The 19138-nt window shown below is 43.0% G+C and overlaps 1 protein-coding gene across 2 annotated transcripts; it reads left to right on the top strand.

The window, feature by feature from the left end:
- The first annotated feature begins 7373 nt into the window (after nucleotides 1-7373).
- rnf34a (ring finger protein 34a) lies at nucleotides 7374-18840 on the top strand. 2 transcript variants are annotated; one of them, XM_031830178.1, is made up of 8 exons: nucleotides 7389-7508; nucleotides 9856-10074; nucleotides 11786-12163; nucleotides 14847-14909; nucleotides 15084-15285; nucleotides 15424-15453; nucleotides 15690-15734; nucleotides 16445-18840. In XM_031830178.1, exons 1-8 carry the CDS (start codon nucleotides 7503-7505, stop codon nucleotides 16630-16632), a joined length of 1131 nt encoding a protein of 376 aa, XP_031686038.1. In that variant the 5' UTR covers nucleotides 7389-7502; the 3' UTR covers nucleotides 16633-18840. The 2 variants fall into 2 exon arrangements, with proteins under 2 accessions (XP_020345406.1, XP_031686038.1); XM_020489817.2 differs by lacking the exon at nucleotides 15690-15734 and having other exon boundaries at nucleotides 7374-7508.
- Nucleotides 18841-19138: the final 298 nt, after the last annotated feature.

The following is a 19138-nucleotide window of genomic DNA, read 5'->3' as shown; positions in this document are numbered from 1 at the left end:
ACACCCAAAAGTATGTTTTACATTTTGAATGCTTAGCAAGACAGAAAAATTGTCAAATTCACACAGAGAGAACATACCTGGTCATCCCTACTGCCTCTGATCTGGCGACTCACTAAACACAAATGCTTGGTTTGTAAATGATATGTGAGTGTTTGAGTGTGACTTTCACTTTTCCGTGAGTCATTTTTTATGAAGGTATCTTTACTTTTACTCCAGTATGACAATTGGGTACTTTTTCCACCACTGCATATTGTTAAAATTAATTTATAAAGTAAAAAAAGTTAGGTTTTAAATCAGACCATTTGCATTTTATGATCTGACATTTACTTGTTATTATTATAAATATTTTTTAAATACTACTTAAGTAGGTTTTATGGGTATCTGTAATTTACTATTTATATTTTTGAAAACTTTTACTACACTCAATACATTTCCCCTGACAGCCAAAAGTACGTGTTACATTTTGAATGCTTAGTAGAACAGGAAACGATCCAATTCACACTTATCAAGAGAACATCCCCGGTCATCCCTGCTGCCTCTGATCTGGCGGACAAACAAAACACACATGCATTATTTATAAATGATGTCTGAGTGTTGGAGTGTGCCCCTAGCTATCAATTTAAAAAATACTTAAGTATATTTAAAACCAAATACTTTTAGACTTTTACTCAAGTAGAATTTTACTGGATGACTTTCACTTTTACTTGAGTCACTGTCTATTAAGGTATCTTTACTTTTACTCAAGTATGACAATTTGGTACATTTTTAACCCCTGTAGTTAAAGTAAAAGTTGTCAAGAATATAAATAGTAAAGTCAATTAAAGATACCCATAAAAAAAAAAATCAAGAGTAGGAATGCTGCAGCAGCCCGCAAAATTATTTTTATTCTCAAACCACTTTAGAAAAAAAAGTGAATTATTTTCTTTGGTGTAGGGGAGAGGGGAAAAGTATGTTTATATGCTAAAATCCAAGGTAAAAGTGCCTGCTCATGGAAATGGCCAATGTTACACCAAAATATAAATTCTAAACCACAAACTGAGAAAAACAGTAACTAAAAAAACTTATGGAAGACATTCTTAAAGTACAGTGCCTTCAGAAAGTATTCAGACACCGACTTTTTCCACATTTTGTTACGCTACAATTCTTAAATGCATAAAATAGTTTTCCCCCTCATCAATCTACACACAATACCCCATAAAGTCAAAGCAAAAACATGTTTAGACATTTTTGCAAATAACAAAATGGAAATATCACATTTACATACATTTTCAGACCCTTCACGCAATACTTTGTTGAAGCATTGAGTCTTCTTGGGTGTGACGCTAAAAGCTTGGCATACCTGTATTTGGGGAGTTTTTCCCATTTTTCTCTGCAGATCCTCTCAAGCTCTGTCAGGTTGGATGGGGAGATTCGCTGCACAACTATTTTCAGGTCTCTCCAGAGATGTTTGATCAGGTTGAAGTCCGGGCTCTGGCTGGGTCACTCAAGGACATTCAGAGACTTGTCCCGAAGCCACTTCTGCTGGTGGTGGATGACATGGATGCTGTCACCACCATGCTTCACCGTAGGGACGGTTCCAGGTTTCCTCCAGACGTGATGCTTGGCATTCAGGACAAAGAGTTCAATCTTGTTTCTCATGGTATGAGAGTCTTTGCGTGCCTTTCAGAAAACTCCAAGCGGGCTGTCATGTGCCTTTTACTGAAGAGTCTGGCCAACCTGATTGGTGGAGTGCTGCAGAAATGGTTATCCTTCTGGAAGGTTCTCCCATCTCCACAGAGAAACTCTAGAGCTCTGTCAGATTGAACATCGGGTTCTTGGTCACCTCCCTGACCAAGGCCCTTCTCCCCCGATTGCTCAGTTTGGCTGTGCGGCCAGCTCTAGGAAGAGTCTTGGTGGTTCCAAACTTCTTCAATTTAAGAATGATGGAGGCCACTGTGTCCTTGGGGACCTTCAATGCTGCAGAAATGTTTTGGTACCTTTCCCCAGATCTGTGCCTCAACACACTCCTGTCTCGGACCTCAGTGGACAATTCCTTCGACCTCATGGCTTGGTTTTTGCTCTGACATGCACTAGCAACTGTCAGACCTTATATAGACCGGTGTGTGCCTTTCCAAATCATGTCCAATCAATTGAATTTACCACAGGTGGACTCCAATCAAGTTATAGAAACATGTCAAGAATGATCAATGGAAACAGGATGCACCTGAGCTCAAGTTTTAAGTCTCATAGCAAAGGGTCTGAATACTTGTGTAAATAAGGTTTTTCTGTTTTTTATTTTTTTTAATACATTTGCTTTGTCATTATAGGGCATATTGTGTGTAGATTGCTGAGGATGTTTTGTTTTTTATCAATTTTTGAATAAGGCTGTAACGTAACAAAATGTGGAAAAAGTCAAGGGGTCTGAATACTTTCCGAAGGCACTGTACTTCAGAATCCAATTTAATTAAAACGTTTTATTTAGAGTATTGAAATCTAAAACCCTGTTCTTGGGTATTAATGAGAATATCTTTCCGTAGATAGTGAGGCTTCTTAGTCCTTCACAATTGTAGGGGGCAATTCAAGTGATATTGAGTCATTGTCACGTTTGTCGTATGAGTGAGACCAAGGCGCAGCGTGAGTAGAGTTCCACATAATTTTAATAAATCTAAACTCTGAACAAAACAACAAACAACCAAATGAACCGTGACGCTACTGATGTGCACTAAGGTAAATATACATAGACAAGATTCCACACCAGAAAGTGGGAAAAAGTGCTGCCTAAATATGATCCCCAATCAGAGACAACGATAAACAGCTGTCTCTGATTGGGAACCATATCAGGCCAACATAGAAATACACAACATAGAATGCCCACCCCAAATCACACCCTGACCTAACCAAATAGAGAAATAAAACGGCTCTCTAAGGTCAGGGCGTGACAGTCATAAACCGACCTACCATACAATTAAATATATTCTAGTAACTAGAAGTTACATTTTTTTTTTTTTCTCAATAATGGGGTTAAACTTCAAATTACTCCGTTGTTTTTCATCCTTGCATATAACAATACCAAGATAAGTAACCTTATCTTTAATTGGGATACCATATACTTCCTGTAAAACACAGTCCTTGAGTGGAAATAAGACTGACTTATATTCATTTCCAAAAATGATACCAAGGAAAACTGTTCAATACAGGAACCTTCTTTGGAGACCTCATTCCTGTCTCTCAAAAATATGGTGGTATCATCAGCCAGTTGACATAATTCTAATTCCATGCCAAGTGCTGAAATACATTGAAAATTCCCATTCTTGATATGAAGAGCCATAAATTGAGTAACCAATAAAAATGAAAATGGACAACTTCCCTCTTTGATACAGTATATAACCTACTCTCGATATAAACATTATGTCGTTTTAGGTGAACTGTAGTCAGCAGAGGGCCCCCAAATCCATTGGTAATGCATTACATCAGTGTCTTTTTAGAAACAGCTGCACTGAAATCCCTGATTGTCATTCTGTTCAAGAACATCTACAACTACAAGAACAACTACAAGAACGATCTGCTTTCGTCCACTATTTCCCATATTTTTCCCCAAATGGGTGCACAGGCCCTACAAATCAACATTCAGGGCCTCTAAGAAAAACATTCAATTAAAATCAATTGAATCCAAATGTTGGGCCATGTATGTCATTATTTTTCTATGGGGGAACAACAGTGCGGCTCTGTCTATAGAGTGATAGTGGAAGCACTATAGACCACATACACTAATGTTAGCAGATATGAATTTAATTGGACTATTTCAGATTACTACTAGCAAGAGTGTATATCAGAGAAGATATTTACTTTAAGAAATTCCTATACAAATCAGGTTTAAAATAATGACCGGGCACTCTCTAATAACCAAGCACAGAGAACTTGGGCTCCAGAGTGGCGCAGTGGTCTAAGGCACTGCTTCTCAGTGCCACAGGTGTCACTACAGACCCTGGTTCGATTACACGCTGTATGACAACCAGATGTGATTGGGAGTCACATAGGGTGGTGCACAATTAGCATAAAAGTAGACATCATGCAAAACCACAAGTCCCTGCAAGCTCCTGCACGTCATCTCTAGCTGACACCTTTGCTAACAGGTATTGTGTCAGTTTAAAATGTACACAAGACAGTTCACAGAATTGTCCATTTAAAGAAATATAGCCAATGTATTATGACTTATACTGTAGTACTCTATACACATGCTGCGTTCAACCAATTTCAGAGATTCCTAGTTCCTGACTAGCACATGAATGCGGCAGAAGTTGGTAAAGAGCAACTACATCATTTTGAAGTTGACTGCAGTCAAAACTTCATGACCTTTAATCACGTGGTTTTTTGTCAAGTTCATGCAGTCAGTCATGTAGGCACACAGGCAAGGATATTACTGCCAGTAAGATTGCACCTAAATCAACCATTTATCGGATCATCAAGAACTTCAAGGAGAGCGGTTCAATTGTTGTGAAGAAGGTCTCAGGGCGCCCAAGAAAGTCCAGCAAGCGCCAGGACCTTCTCCTAAAGTTGATTCAGCTGCGGGATCGCGGCACCACCAGTACAGAGCCTGCTCAGGAATGGCAGCAGGCAGGTGTGAGTGCATCTGCACACACAGTTAGGTGAAGACTTTTGGAGGATGTCCTGGTGTCAAAGAAGGGCAGCAAAGAAACCACTTCTCTCCAGGAAGTGGAGATTTCTGAAACTATCTGCCACCATTGTCGCAACCCCTATTACCAGCCTGTTCAACCTCTCTTTCATCTCCTCTGAGATCCCCAAGGATTGGAAAGCTGCCGCAGTCATCCCCCTCTTCAAAGGGGGAGACACCCTGGACCCAAACTGTTACAGACCTATATCCATCCTGCCCTGCCTATCTAAGGTCTTCGAAAGCCAAGTCAACAAACAGGTCACTGACCATCTCGAATCCCACCGTACCTTCTCCGCTGTGCAATCTGGTTTCCGAGCCGGTCATGGGTGCACCTCAGCCACACTCAAGGTACTAAACGACATCATAACCGCCATCGATAAAAGACAGTACTGTGCAGCCGTCTTCATCGACCTCGCCAAGGCTTTCGACTCTGTCAATCACCATATTCTTATTGGCAGACTCAGTAGCCTCGGTTTTTCGGATGACTGCCTTGCCTGGTTCACCAATTACTTTGCAGACAGAGTTCAGTGTGTCAAATCGGAGGGCATGCTGTCCGGTCCTCTGGCAGTCTCTATGGGGGTGCCACAGGGTTCAATTCTCGGGCCGACTCTTTTCTCTGTGTATATCAATGATGTTGCTCTTGCTGCGGGCGATTCCCTGATCCACCTCTACGCAGACGACACCATTCTATATACTTTCGGCCCGTCTCTGGACACTGTGCTATCTAACCTCCAAACAAGCTTCAATGCCATACAACACTCCTTCCGTGGCCTCCAACTGCTCTTAAACGCTAGTAAGACCAAATGCATGCTTTTCAACCGGTCGCTGCCTGCACCTGCATGCCCGACTAGCATCACCACCCTGGATGGTTCCGACCTAGAATATGTGGACGTCTATAAGTACCTAGGTGTCTGGCTAGACCGCAAACTCTCCTTCCAGACTCATATCAAACATCTCCAATCGAAAATCAAATCAAGAGTCGGCTTTCTATTCCGCAACAAAGCCTCCTTCACTCAAGCCGCCAAGCTTACCCTAGTAAAACTGACTATCCTACCGATCCTCGACTTCGGCGATGTCATCTACAAAATGGCTTCCAACACTCTACTCAGCAAACTGGATGCAGTCTATCACAGTGCCATCCGTTTTGTCACTAAAGCACCTTATACTACCCACCACTGCGACTTGTATGCTCTAGTCGGCTGGCCCTCGCTACATATTCGTCGCCAGACCCACTGGCTCCAGGTCATCTACAAGTCTATGCTAGGTAAAGCTCCGCCTTATCTCAGCTCACTGGTCACGATGGCAACACCCATCCGTAGCACGCGCTCCAGCAGGTGTATCTCACTGATCATCCCTAAAGCCAACACCTCATTTGGCCGCCTTTCGTTCCAGTACTCTGCTGCCTGTGACTGGAACGAATTGCAAAAATCGCTGAAGTTGGAGACTTTTATCTCCCTCACCAACTTCAAACATCAGCTATCTGAGCAGCTAACCGATCGCTGCAGCTGTACATAGTCTATTGGTAAATAGCCCACCCTTTTCACCTACCTCATCCCCGTACTGTTTCTATTTATTTACTTTTCTGCTCTTCTGCACACCAATATCTCTACCTGTACATGACCATCTGATCTTTTATCACTCCAGTGTTAATCTGCAAAATTGTAATTATTTGCCTACCTCATGCCTTTTGCACACATTGTATATAGACCCCCCCTTCGTTTTCTACTGTGTTATTGACTTGTTAATTGTTTACTCCATGTGTAACTCTTTGTTGTATGCTCACACTGCTATGCTTTATCTTGGCCAGGTCGCAGTTGCAAATGAGAACTTGTTCTCAACTAGCCTACCTGGTTAAATAAAGGTGAAATAAAAATAAAAAATAAAATAAAAAAGGAAAAACATCAGGGACAGACTGATATTCTGCAAAAGGTACAGGGATTGGACTGCTGAGGACTGGGGTAAAGTAATTTTCTCTGATGAATCCCCTTTCTGATTGATTGGGGCATCGGGGAAAAAAGTTTGTCCGGAGAAGACAAGGTGAGCGCTACCATCAGTCCTGTGCCATGCCAACAGTAAAGCATCCTGAGACCATTCATGTGTGGGGTTGCTGCTCAGCCAAGGGAGTGGGCTCACTCACAATTTTGCCTAAGAACACAGCCATGAATAAAGAATGGTACCAACACATCCTCCGAGAGCAACTGCTCTCAACCATCCAGGAACAGTTTGGTGACAAACAATGCATTTTCCAGCATGATGGAGCACCTTGCCATAAGGCAAAATTGATAACTAAGTGGCTCGGGGAACAAAACATCGATATTTTGGGTCCATGGCCAGGAAACTCCCCAGACCGTAATCCCATTTAGAGCTTGTGGTCAACCCTCAAGAGGCGGGTGGGCAAAAAAACAACACAAATTCTGACAAGCTCCAGGCATTGATGATGCAAGAATGGGCCCAGATGTTACTTGACAGCATGCCAGGGCGGTTTGCAGAGGTCTTGAAAAAGAAGGGTCAACATTGCAAATATTGACTCTTTGCATCAACTTCATGTAAAAGCCTTTGACACTTATGAAATGCTTGTAATTATACTTCAGTATTCCATTGTAACATCTGACAAAAAAATCTAAAGAGACTGAAGCAGCAAACTTTGTGGAAATTAATATTTGTGTCGTTCTCAAAACTTTTGGCCACGACTGTACTTGACAAAATAGATCAGCTCGAACGCCCCCGCGGTCTCGCTTAAGCTCGAGATGCTGGTGGAAAGAAGGAAGACGTAATGAAGTGAGGATCTCTGGGTTGTTGCAATGGTCAGATTATCAGTTTATTGCCACAAATTCCACAACCCGGAGTTGCTATGAAGGTACAATTATTTTCCAAATATTTGTAGTTAATTCTACTTTCCTCAATTTTCAGTAGGTTATTGCTGTCAAGCTAGCTAGCTGTAGTTGACTGTCAGCAAATATGCTAGCTAACTCACAGTTTTTTTGTTTGTTCGTTTTTTGTTCACAAGCTAGGTAGAGGACAATAAATAGATAGCTAACTAGCTTTATATATCCAGCTAACGTTAGCTATGTTGAGTGAGCTGAGTTCAATCATCTCTATATGTAGCATTGATGCTTAGTAACTAATGTAGCTAGCTATTAGCTACTGTCAGTATGAAGCTAGGTACAGTTTGTACAGCTTGTTGCCGAAATAGGCTAGCTAGTTAGCTACTTGGCTAGATTTGATTATTTAACTGTATATGAGTTAGCTAGCTAGATTAAATAGTTTATTCAGGCAAATTCTTTGATGATTGTCCCGACCACCAAGGGAGAGTAACACAGTAATAGCTTGATATTTTGCATCTGTGTCTAACGCTAGGCTACTAGCTAGCACGGTCAGTAGATTGACTGTTTGTCTTGCCTTGTTTGTGACAGATATTTGTGATTTGCATGGATAGTTCAAATCCTCCCTCCTAGGAAGAAATCTTCTGGTCAATTATTGATTTTTGGAATGTATGTTAGTTGTCTGTAGGCTGTTTGTTTTCTGCATCTGTAGAAATCCTAACGCTCATTGGGCATGATATTTAGTCTTTACAGAGGGAGTTCTAATGTTCATATACAATTATCAGATTGTTACCCACTTAATGCATTTTTTAAACGTTCTACCATCTATCTTCAATGAATATGCATTAGTAAGGATACAAACACATACTTTATTTAATTTAATCATGATACAATCTCAAACTTAGACAGCTGTGGTATTTTGCAGATATTAATGGATAATGATTGGTAGAACCTTGTGTATATTCAGATCAGTAGGGGACTCAATGCAGGTACAAGTCAATGTACACAAGCTGATTTACCAGGAGAAACTGCACCTTCAAGAGAAACACCCCCACAACGCATCCCAAAAATGTAAATATATTTAGACTAACAGCAGCAGAAAATGGAACAGTATTACAACAGTATTACAACAGTTGTAATGGGGTGCGTGCTGGTGGCAGGGAAGTCAGGCGCAGGAGAATGAATTTGGTAGAAACGAGCTGTTTAATAAGTATTCAAAACCTCAGAAAACCAAAATGTACAAAATAAAATAAGAGGGTGCAAAACCCGTCGCTCACCAGAACAACTAGAACGCATACATACAACAAACAATCACAGACAAGGACATGAGAGGAAACAGAGGGTTAAATACACAACATGTAATTGATGGGATTGGAACCAGATGTGATGGAAGACAAGACAAAACCAATGGAAAATGAAAAATGGATCAGAGATGGCTAGAAGGTCGGTGACGTCGACCGCCGAACACCGCCCGAACAAGGAGAGGGACCAACTTCGGCGAAAGTCATGACAACATTATTACAACAGTGGTAACAATAGTAGTACACCAATTTATGCACAAATTGATGTGTTGCCTGAGTAAATATATTCCTATATTTGACTACTGCACAGTACTATTGTTCATGTAACAGAGACTAGTATAAAAAGTAATGGGCAAATGATAGGGCCTACGTTTGGAAACGGATTACCTCATTGATAGAGATGGGAGTTGAACTGAAATTGATTTTGTGGAATTATCTTCCCATGTTAATACAGGGGAATGCATTCTCTAGTATTAAATTGCCAGGGAACAGATATTTAGTTGTCATTTGCAGCCTCTCATCGAGGTAATTAGTCAGTTAGTTTATTCGATGCGTGAATCATTTCTCCACTACACACCTTCGCTTTCTCACACGTTCTCCCCTGCAGACAAAAGTATCCCATTTAGAGAAATGTTGATAGGATGTGTTGGATGTAGGTCTATTAGGACCGGTCATCATGCAGTCCCTGGGCATGTCTAGTCTATTGTGCCGTCATCAGTCGCCACAGAGCTATGGGCTATGCTTTTAATTTCCTCAGCCAAAACAAAGTTACGCCTCCAGCCTCTCCTGTGGCTACAATATTAAGAGTATAACAGCCTGTGTTACCTTGACCACTCTATTTTTAGATGTTTTCACACTTGTAATAACCTGTGTGCAATACATTGCGCCATCAAGCCAATCTGTTTGTAGGTATCACTGTGATAATGACTATAGGGTGTCTGGTGTTGCACAGATGGGTCCTAGCTCAAGGAGAGGAGGCTTGTCGACACTACAGGGCTGTTGCTGGTGATGTTTGACAGGGATAACTCCTCACGTCTGTGGAGCTCTGCAGTCTCTTAACACTGCTGTCTGTGTTCTCAAGGCGGGGGCCTCGTCCATGTGGGCTTCATGCTGTGGTCTGCTGAATGAAGTCATGGGCACAGGGGCAGTGAGAGGCCAGCAGCCTGGGTTCGGAGCCGGTGCCGGACCCTTTCGGTTTGCCCCCAGCGCAGGATATTCCACATATCCGCCCACAACCTCAGGGAGCCCCAGCCTCGTATGTAAGGCTTGTGGCCAGGCCTTCTCTGTCTTCAGGAGGAAGGTAGGTGTTGGGTTTGGGGACCATTGGGGTAGCTAGTAGACTTATTGTGTGAATGGCCTATGTCCCAGATGGTTAGAGGGTGTTTTATAGGCTTTGGGGTGATGGCTAGGGTGTGTTTGATAGGCTTTGGGGTAATCAAGAAGGAACGGTGTTTGAGGGTGTTTGAGCCATAGAATAGTTTATAATTGGTTTATAATTGGTATTGACTGAGGAGACACTATAAGATTTAATGCACTGATATTATTAGATATTTTATTAGATCTGATCAGAGTAGCCCTTATATGTTTATTCCAACATACACACCCTACTACAGTAGGCCTACATGTTAAGTAAGGGCCAGTGTTGATTAGTTCCGTCCTTAGACGTAATCTGATGTGTCCTCCGAGGGAGCCAAGATAAGAGATGCTGAATACAGCCAGTTACGTCATGAGACTGCACTTACGAGCCCATGGCACAGCAGTGGTAATTGCTACTCTCCAAATCAAATTGTATTCGTCACATGAGCCGAATACAACCGGTGAAGACCTTATCGTGAAATGCTTACTACAAGCCCTTAACCAACAATGGAGTTTTAAAAAATGTTTTTTTTAAATGACTAAATAAACTAAAATACCAATAACGAGGCTATATACAGGGGGTATAGGTACCAAGTCAATGTGCGGGGGTACAGGTTAGTCGAGGTAATTGAGGTAATATGTACATATACGTAGGGGATAAGTGACTATGCATAGATAATAAACAGCAAGTAGCAGCAGTGTAAAAGAATGGGGGGGGGGGTCAATGCAAATAGTCTGGGTAGCCATTTGATTAACTGTTCAGCAGTCTTATGGCTTTGGGGTAGAAGCTGTTAAGCTATGTTGAGAAAACCACATGTTTTTGTTCTAATGTAGTCTGTGGTAAAAAAAAAAAAGACAAGGACTTAGGCTACTTCCTTAGTCTAGATTTAGATCAGTGTGAGGTTTTGTGGCTGATGCATGCTAATGCTATGGTCTGAAGTTTGTTAGGAGAATTTCTAGGTAAGCACTGTGCTTCATCAAAGGTCTAACCAGAATTCATCAAATGGCAGGGGGAAGGGGGTCTGTTGTGATGACAGAGGGAGACGACGTCTCCATATTGCTGGGTTGAATTCCTTTACTCTGTCTGAACTGGTCCCTCTGCTGCTCTGCGTCACCATGCCAACACAGCGCTTAATCATGCCGCTTGCGTGTTATTACTGTTTGATGTTTGTGACATGAAATGAAGAACTGCCTGCCTCCCGTCCAACTGTCTGGAGAGGGAGGGGAACAGATGCACATGATTGAAAAAATGCAGTAACGGAAAAAAGACATCGACCTTCTGCTTCCTCATGGCTTATTTTGGGCTCCAATATCCCACATTCCTAATCTGTCCAACATAGCCTGTGAAGGTTCTATTGATGATTTCAGAATCTGTGTTGCTTTGTTCAGAACAAACGACCATTCAAGGTGTATAGAGGGAGATGTTTGCACCATTTAATAATTGAACGAGACATGATTTAATCTTCCATCTGCATGAATGTTTTAGTGGAGACAAGTTCTACATGCAGGATATTGTTAGCCTTAGAGTACTGGGCAGGCTTTGTGGATCTTATTAAGGCACAGTGTGCCCTGGTGCCTACATTAGTCTCTGTCCATGTCACTTAGCCTGTCTCTCCACCTGCTTAATGCGCACACTCTATCTCTCTCTCCCCCAGCATATCTGCTGCGACTGTAAGAAGAGTTTCTGCACTCTGTGCTCTGTGCTTCAGGAGAACCTGCGTATATGTGCCACATGTCACCTGCTGAAGGGGACGGCCTTCCAGAGACCACAGCTGATGCGGCTGAGGGTCAAAGACCTACGGCAGTACCTGCTGCTACGTAACGTCCCCACAGACACCTGCAGGGAGAAGGAGGACCTGGTGGACCTGGTGCTGTGTCACCAGGGGACAGAGGGGGAGGAGGACCCCGACAACCCCCTCTACACCCCGCCCCCCTCCGCCGCACGTTCCACCTCCGAGCTGTCTGCGCTCTCAGTCTCCGCCTCTCAGGGGGAAGCTCTCAGCAGGAGCGACAGCTCAGGGACAACCAACCAGGTACATGTGATGCAGGTAGAGAGTGAGTGTAAAAGGTGTTACGTGTGCTCTGACAGCGACTGGGGTCTAAATTAAGAGATGACTGCTACAAATACCTGTACTTTGCCTGCTCAGCTGGTGCAGAGAGCAGTACAAGCTTTACTATGAATGGGAACATAGTAGTCCCCAAGGTATCAGTGGACTAAACAGCAGGTGATTCATCCTAATCCCTGCCTGGACTGGAAGGATTTATAGTGCTCTGTGGAGGTTTCTGTCTGAGTAGGCCTGTTGCGGTGACCATATTACCGGCAGACATTACCGCCGTAATATTCCACGTGACCGTTGAGTCATGGTAATCTCCTCTTATGCACTCAGGACTTGCATTGGTAGTACCCAACTCACTAACGACCATCAGGTCCACTGGAGGCTGCTGATGTAACGTTCCACTGATTCTGCTCCAGCCATTACCACGAGCCCATTCTCCCCAATTAAGGAGCCACCAACCTCCTGGGATCAGGTCCAAATGGCCTGGCTCTGTTGTCCCTCCATCAGGTCCTAATGGCCTAGTACTCAGGGCTCTATTGTCCCTCCATCAGGTCCTAATGGCCTGGTACTCAGGGCTCTATTGTCCCTCCATCAGGTCCTAATGGTCTGGTACTCATGGCTCTATTGTCCCTCCATCAGGTCCTAATGGTCTGGTACTCAGGGCTCTATTGTCCCTCCATCAGGTCCTAATGGTCTGGTACTCAGGGCTCTATTGTCCCTCCATCAGGTCCTAATGGTCTGGTACTCAGGGCTCTATTGTTCCTCTAACCTCACTGACATCAATGCAAATACACTTATCATCAAAACAGTATTGCGATTTTAAAACTCACCTCACTGTGATTGATCAATTTGAAGAAAGAAAGTTCAACAACCTGTTGAAACTGAGTGGAGAACATGTTTGTTGTGGATGTTGTTTCAAAGCCAACGAAATGGACAGTGCTTTCTAAGGTGACGATTAATTCAAAACACCCATACGCATATTAGAGCTGATGCATTCTCATAGGCCTATATACTGTATGAGCCCAAGCCTGAAAATAAACACGGAATTTAAAAAATGATTGTGCCATTATACAATACATAGCCTAATAGCCTACCGCATATTACGCACGGCAGAAAAACGAAATTATTTTATGTAATTGGTCCAGCCTATACTCCAAAATTAGTAATCCCCTTTGAGTGTGGACTGTATTATCATGCATACTGGATAGACTGGTTACCTCATGCTACACTCCAATCTTTCTATCCATGCGTTTGGGAGAGAACATATAGGCCTAGGCGATGCCGTTGGTTCATTGATTGTGCAGGGTGGCTTACAGAGTTAGCCTACAATTGTAGAGAATTTGTATTTGAATTTGAATAGCTTAGTAATAGGGATTTTTATAATCAATAGGCTGACCTATTACCTTTAGCTACAGAATATCTCAAACTTCCACTGATATACCATCTGGTGATGAAGGGGGTCTCATTGTCATGGAAACCCCTCACAGCGAAGCCTTTTATCAGACTGGGACATTTCCAGGAGCCTATTTTGGAGCTAGTTCTCCTGTTTATATAAGCCATGACCTTCTCTCCTTTATACCATCTCCTCCTCTCTCCTTCATTCCTTTCTCGAGCGAGCAGAGTCGGGGTTTCAACAGTTTAATGAAATATGTTTTGTACCTATTGATGTTCCCGAACAGATTTCACTTGGTTTCCCACATTTAACCACTGGGTAGCTGCACGAAACAGGGTTAGAGAGCCCATGGCAGAGAGTTTGGGGGGAATATCACCTGTCATGCAGCGAGAGGCTGCATGCACCTCAAACAGTGGTTGATGAAATCACCGGAGTATCTTACCCGGCATGAGTGAAAAATGCATTTGAGTGCATACAGGTGACATGTATTTGTTCACCTGCTCGTGTTCCTGCCCATTTGATAATGAGCCATTGTAAATTGAAACACATTTTTACATAATATTGAAGACAAAATGAAATTGCTAATAGTCTGATGGGTGAAAATATGATCACTTGATGAGAGAACAGCAGTGTGTAGCCTGAGGCAAGGAACAGAGCACAAGCTTTTTTATGCGACTTTCTCAAATCATCAATAGACTGTAGTTGCATCATGCAGCCCATATATGTTTTGATTTCTAATACATTTGTATCATTCTCAAATAAAGTTGCCAAATAACTCTAAACCTAGCATATATAGGACCTGTTTCAAATGACAACTTTTACGCTCAACATAGACACTTTATATGCACACTCGCTCCAGAATGGGAAAAATATCCTTTCTATTTAATTCAGCTAAGTTCAATAATATTCTTCCTACTATAAAGTCATAGAAAATAATGGCACAGAACTTATAAGCATATCTTGTCTGATAAATGACCAAGCCTATGGCATGGTGCATAGCCAGATAACATACAGCAGGCCAACTCGTATTCTGTTCTTCTTCTATTTTAGGCCTGCCTAAAATAGTGGAGTTATTGTGATGGTGTATATTTAAATAGATTTGACTTTTTAAAATGTAGATGTTCCAGTGACTTGTATGCCTGGAGATGCTAAACGTGTTTATGCTAATTGACGGTCAATTACCGTGAGACTGGTAGTCTATTGCATGACAATAACCGGCTGACAAAGTGGCCCTCCGTCTGAGTCATGTTTGTTTTGTGTGTACAGGATATAGGCGACGCCACGTCTCTCTCCCTCCTGAACCTGGCACCCAGTGAGCACACACCAGAGGTAAATGATAAACCTCATTCCTAGTAGGCTGCTAACTGTAGAAATATGTCCTCTCACAGCGTCTGGAGCTTATTCAGAGGGGTGCAACATTCTCCTGTCCTATTTGACCCTTTCTTTCCAGTGCAGTATGTGTCATGTATGTAATGGCTTATGACTCTCCACGCTCTCCTGCAGGTGAGCCCTCAGACGCGGCCGCGAGCGCGGGCCTCTCTCTCAGACATCTCCAGCCTGAGGGACATCGAGGGCCTGTCTGTTAGACAGCTGAAGGAGATCCTGGCCAGGAACTTTGTCAACTATTCAGGCTGCTGTGAGAAGTGGGAGCTGGTAGAGCGCGTCAGCCGCCTGTACAGAGAGACGGAGGAGAACATGAAGTCATGTGAGTAGCAGTGAGCCTGGTTCCAGATCTGTTTGAGCTGGCTTGCCAACTGCTATGGCCACTACCACACCATGTTTGCCCAACAAAATGGTGTGCAGTAGTTATTTTATCTAAATGTGTTTTCTTTCTTTCCTTCAGTGGAAAACGTCAACACAGCTATAACTGCAGGTAAAATGTCACTCCTCTTGTCTGTCTTTTGTGATGATATGTAGTCTCTGGAACAGGAATGGAAAGTACAGCTACTTGACATGTAAACCCTTCAGTCCTCGTCAATGATATTCTAGCTCAGAGTTCCTGTATCCCATCAATGCTTTGTACCAGGGGTAGATGCTGAGTTGATTTCTGTAGTACAAAAATAACATCATCAGTATTTACTGACTGTTGCTTTACTCCTTCCACACAAGTGGTGGCCTTGCCCCCTCCTCCCATCTGCAATGGAGGGATTGGAGGTAAGGTATCTGAAAAGGGCACATTTTCCCCTGGTCTCTCTTACTGTTGACCTGGTCACTCCTACCATCTCATGGCCCCTCAGCCTGCATGTAACACAGGCATCCAACCTCATACACAGCCCTCAGTCATGCATGCAGGAAGTATCACCTTACTTACTACATGTGGTCCCACTACTACTACTACTACTGCACATCCATCATGCTGTCTTTGTATCTTATCCATACCAAAGGTACCTTCATGCCATCTGAGCATGTCTAGTTATTGGATGCCCCTATTCATTGCCAAGTAAGAACCAGTCACCCATGTGCCATCTTTAAGTTTATTACCTAGAAAGCCAAGATGTCTGTTAATAACTTCACACACACATTTCTAAAAAAGCTAAATCTATACAGCTGCAAGAGGTCTGGGGTCTGAATTCACTGATACACCGTCAGGTGATGAAGGGGGTCTCATTGTCATGGAAACCCCTCATAGCGAACATTTCCAGGACCCTGTATGATTGCTTGCCCTCTGGTTTATACCAGCCATGACCTTCCTAAGATAAGGTACTCTGGATACAAGAGCGAGGAGATATTTTAGCGCGCTCTCTCACTGGCAGTGCCAGTCTCTTCTACCTCTTCAGGGCTTGACATCATCATTGCTCTCCTCCACTCTGATCTGTATGGAATGTCCTGTTCTTCTCTGATTCCTCCCCTCTGTCTTCCTCCAGATGGGGAGAAGGCCCAGCTGACCAACGTGGATGACAACCTGTGCAGGATCTGCATGGACTCCGTGATCGACTGCGTCCTCCTGGAGTGTGGTCACATGGTCACCTGCACCAAGTGCGGCAAGCGGATGAGCGAGTGTCCCATCTGCAGGCAGTACGTCGTGAGAGCCGTGCACGTCTTCAAGTCCTAATGTCTCAACCCACCACTTCCACCATGTCACATCTTCAAAACATTCACCTCCAGAGAAACAGATCTGTGTTGTTCTGTCCCAGTTGTGTGTGTTCTGTTGTTATCCCCTGAAACGCTTACATTATTTGTATACTTGATCATGAATTTGAGAAATGCAGTGTGTTCATTTTTTCCCCACTTCATTTCTTTCTTGGGACGAATCAGTGTTTGACCAATGAAAAGGAGGGCAGCAGTCTACCCTTTATATTAACCCATTCCATTTCTAAACACATCCTTGACATTTTCTCATCTACCGTATTTTTGTGTTATGCTTTTGCTTACTTATGTTGACTTTTAAACAAGAATGTGAGCTGTGTGTGCGTACCATCGTTCCCAGGTACCTACAGAGTGAACCACTAATTGTGACTGTCCCAATGACCAAACCGTATCATGTAATGTCTGCCCATATAGAGGTTTATTTTGATTTGGAAGGAAGTCTCACATTTGTTTTAATTCTGTCATAACATCTTAGCACTGAATGTTAAGATGAATAAGAAAACGGGTGCTAAATACGTTCACATGTTTTTTCTGTTTTCTGTTTGTTAGTATACCAACTTAAATTGTGGATATCGTCACTGTCTGAAAACCTTATCTCCCCAAAAAAACTTCAGGAAATGACCATATTTTCCCATTAACGAAAATACAATTATGAAACTTCAGAAGCTATTTCGAATACATTTTCTTGGTCCTAGATTCAAATGTTCAGAGTACAACATTGAGGGGAGTTACTGCTTTCAATAGATGAAAAACACAACTAAATGTAAAAAAGAAAAAGCATTAATGAGCACGTAATTCCATCAGACAGCAAAAATATGCTTAGAATATTTTCTGTTCTCTTTCTTGGAAGTGGAGGGAATATTGTCTTTTTAATTAATACATTGTTGTAGTTAACACAACTAATCAAATATATAGCTGCAAGTTAACTGCCACTTGTGGAATATAAAGTATATTGAGGAAAAGTGACTTGCTGTACAGTTGCATATAATGTTTCATATCAGTATGAGATGTACATATCTATTTTTTTCCATTTGATTTGAATGTGTAATTGAATTGAAGATTTCCCTCAGATTAGTTTATTAAAGAGTAAGGTTTCACTGTCCGGTGGATTGAAATGTGTTACTGCATTGGTTTGCTTGAGTGGTCTGTCCTCAAATGAGAAGCAGAGCATGATGACAGTCTGTATGGTTGCATCCAAAATGGCACCCTATGGGGCTTTGAACAGTACATGGCACCCCGTGCCCTATGGGGCTTTGAACAGTACATGGCACCCCGTGCCCTATGGGGCTTTGAACAGTACATGGCACCCCATGCCCTATGGGGCTTTGAACAGTACATGGCACCCCATGCCCTATGGGGCTTTGGTGAACAGTACATGGCACCCCGTGCCCTATGGGGCATAGGACAGTACATGGCACCCCATGCCCTATGGGGCTTTGAACAGTACATGGCACCCCGTGCCCTATGGGGCTTTGAACAGTACATGGCACCCCGTGCCCTATGGGGCTTTGAACAGTACATGGCACCCCATGCCCTATGGGGCTTAGAACAGTACATGGCACCCCGTGCCCTATGGGGCTTAGAACAGTACATGGCACCCCGTGCCCTATGGGGCTTTGAACAGTACATGGCACCCCTTGCCCTATGGGGCTTTGGTGAACAGTACATGGCACCCCGTGCCCTATGGGGCTTTGAACAGTACATGGCACCCCATGCCCTATGGGGCTTAGAACAGTACATGGCACCCCGTGCCCTATGGGGCTGTGAACAGTACATGGCACCCCGTGCCCTATGGGGCTTTGAACAGTACATGGCACCCCATGCCCTATGGGGCTTAGAACAGTACATGGCACCCCATGCCCTATGGGGCTTAGAACAGTACATGGCACCCCATGCCCTATGGGGCTTAGAACAGTACATGGCACCCCGTGCCCTATGGGGCTTAGAACAGTAGTGCACTATATAGGCCGAGGATAGGGTTCCATTTTGGACATAGGCACTGAGATTGGGTGGAGAGGTTTCCTGCTCTTAAAATACCAAGCACTGTACTGTATCACACAGTCAACTTCCCTTTGGAAGGGTATGCTAAACAAATTGTGCAAGGTCTGGTCTTTGTATTTGGGAATGTTTAACCTTTTATTTTGGTAATTAAAGATGAATTACATTAGTTTGACTTCGTCTACTTGTCTGGTATGTTGTGATGCCCAGACCACTTTGTCTTGGCAGGCCTTTGAAAAATGCAATTAACAATTTGATAAATGGGAAATTGCTTCAGGAAAATTAATGCAATCCTGTCGGGTGAACTAGTGTTTAGAGTGCTAGATTATGCCGTTGTCTACGAGAAGACAGCTGCAGAGAGCAGCTTCCATGTGACAAATGCTGAATGGAAAAATACAAGCATGGTTGATACATGATCTCAGAGTTGGGTGAGGGGGTTCCAAAAATATGTCCACATGCCAATGTTATTTACT

Source organism: Oncorhynchus kisutch, linkage group LG8, assembly GCF_002021735.2.
Source record: "Oncorhynchus kisutch isolate 150728-3 linkage group LG8, Okis_V2, whole genome shotgun sequence".
NCBI classification, from domain to species: domain Eukaryota; kingdom Metazoa; phylum Chordata; class Actinopteri; order Salmoniformes; family Salmonidae; genus Oncorhynchus; species Oncorhynchus kisutch.
The sequence above is the reverse complement of the archived record's forward strand: the minus strand, read 5'-3'. Positions and strand labels throughout refer to the sequence as shown.

Excerpts from the sequence above, each read along its gene's own strand:
- rnf34a (XM_031830178.1), top strand. Across the intron at positions 12,164-14,846 it reads GCTCAGGGACAACCAACCAG|GATATAGGCGACGCCACGTC; the intron begins GTACATGTGATG and ends TTGTGTGTACAG. Across the intron at positions 14,910-15,083 it reads CCAGTGAGCACACACCAGAG|GTGAGCCCTCAGACGCGGCC; the intron begins GTAAATGATAAA and ends GCTCTCCTGCAG.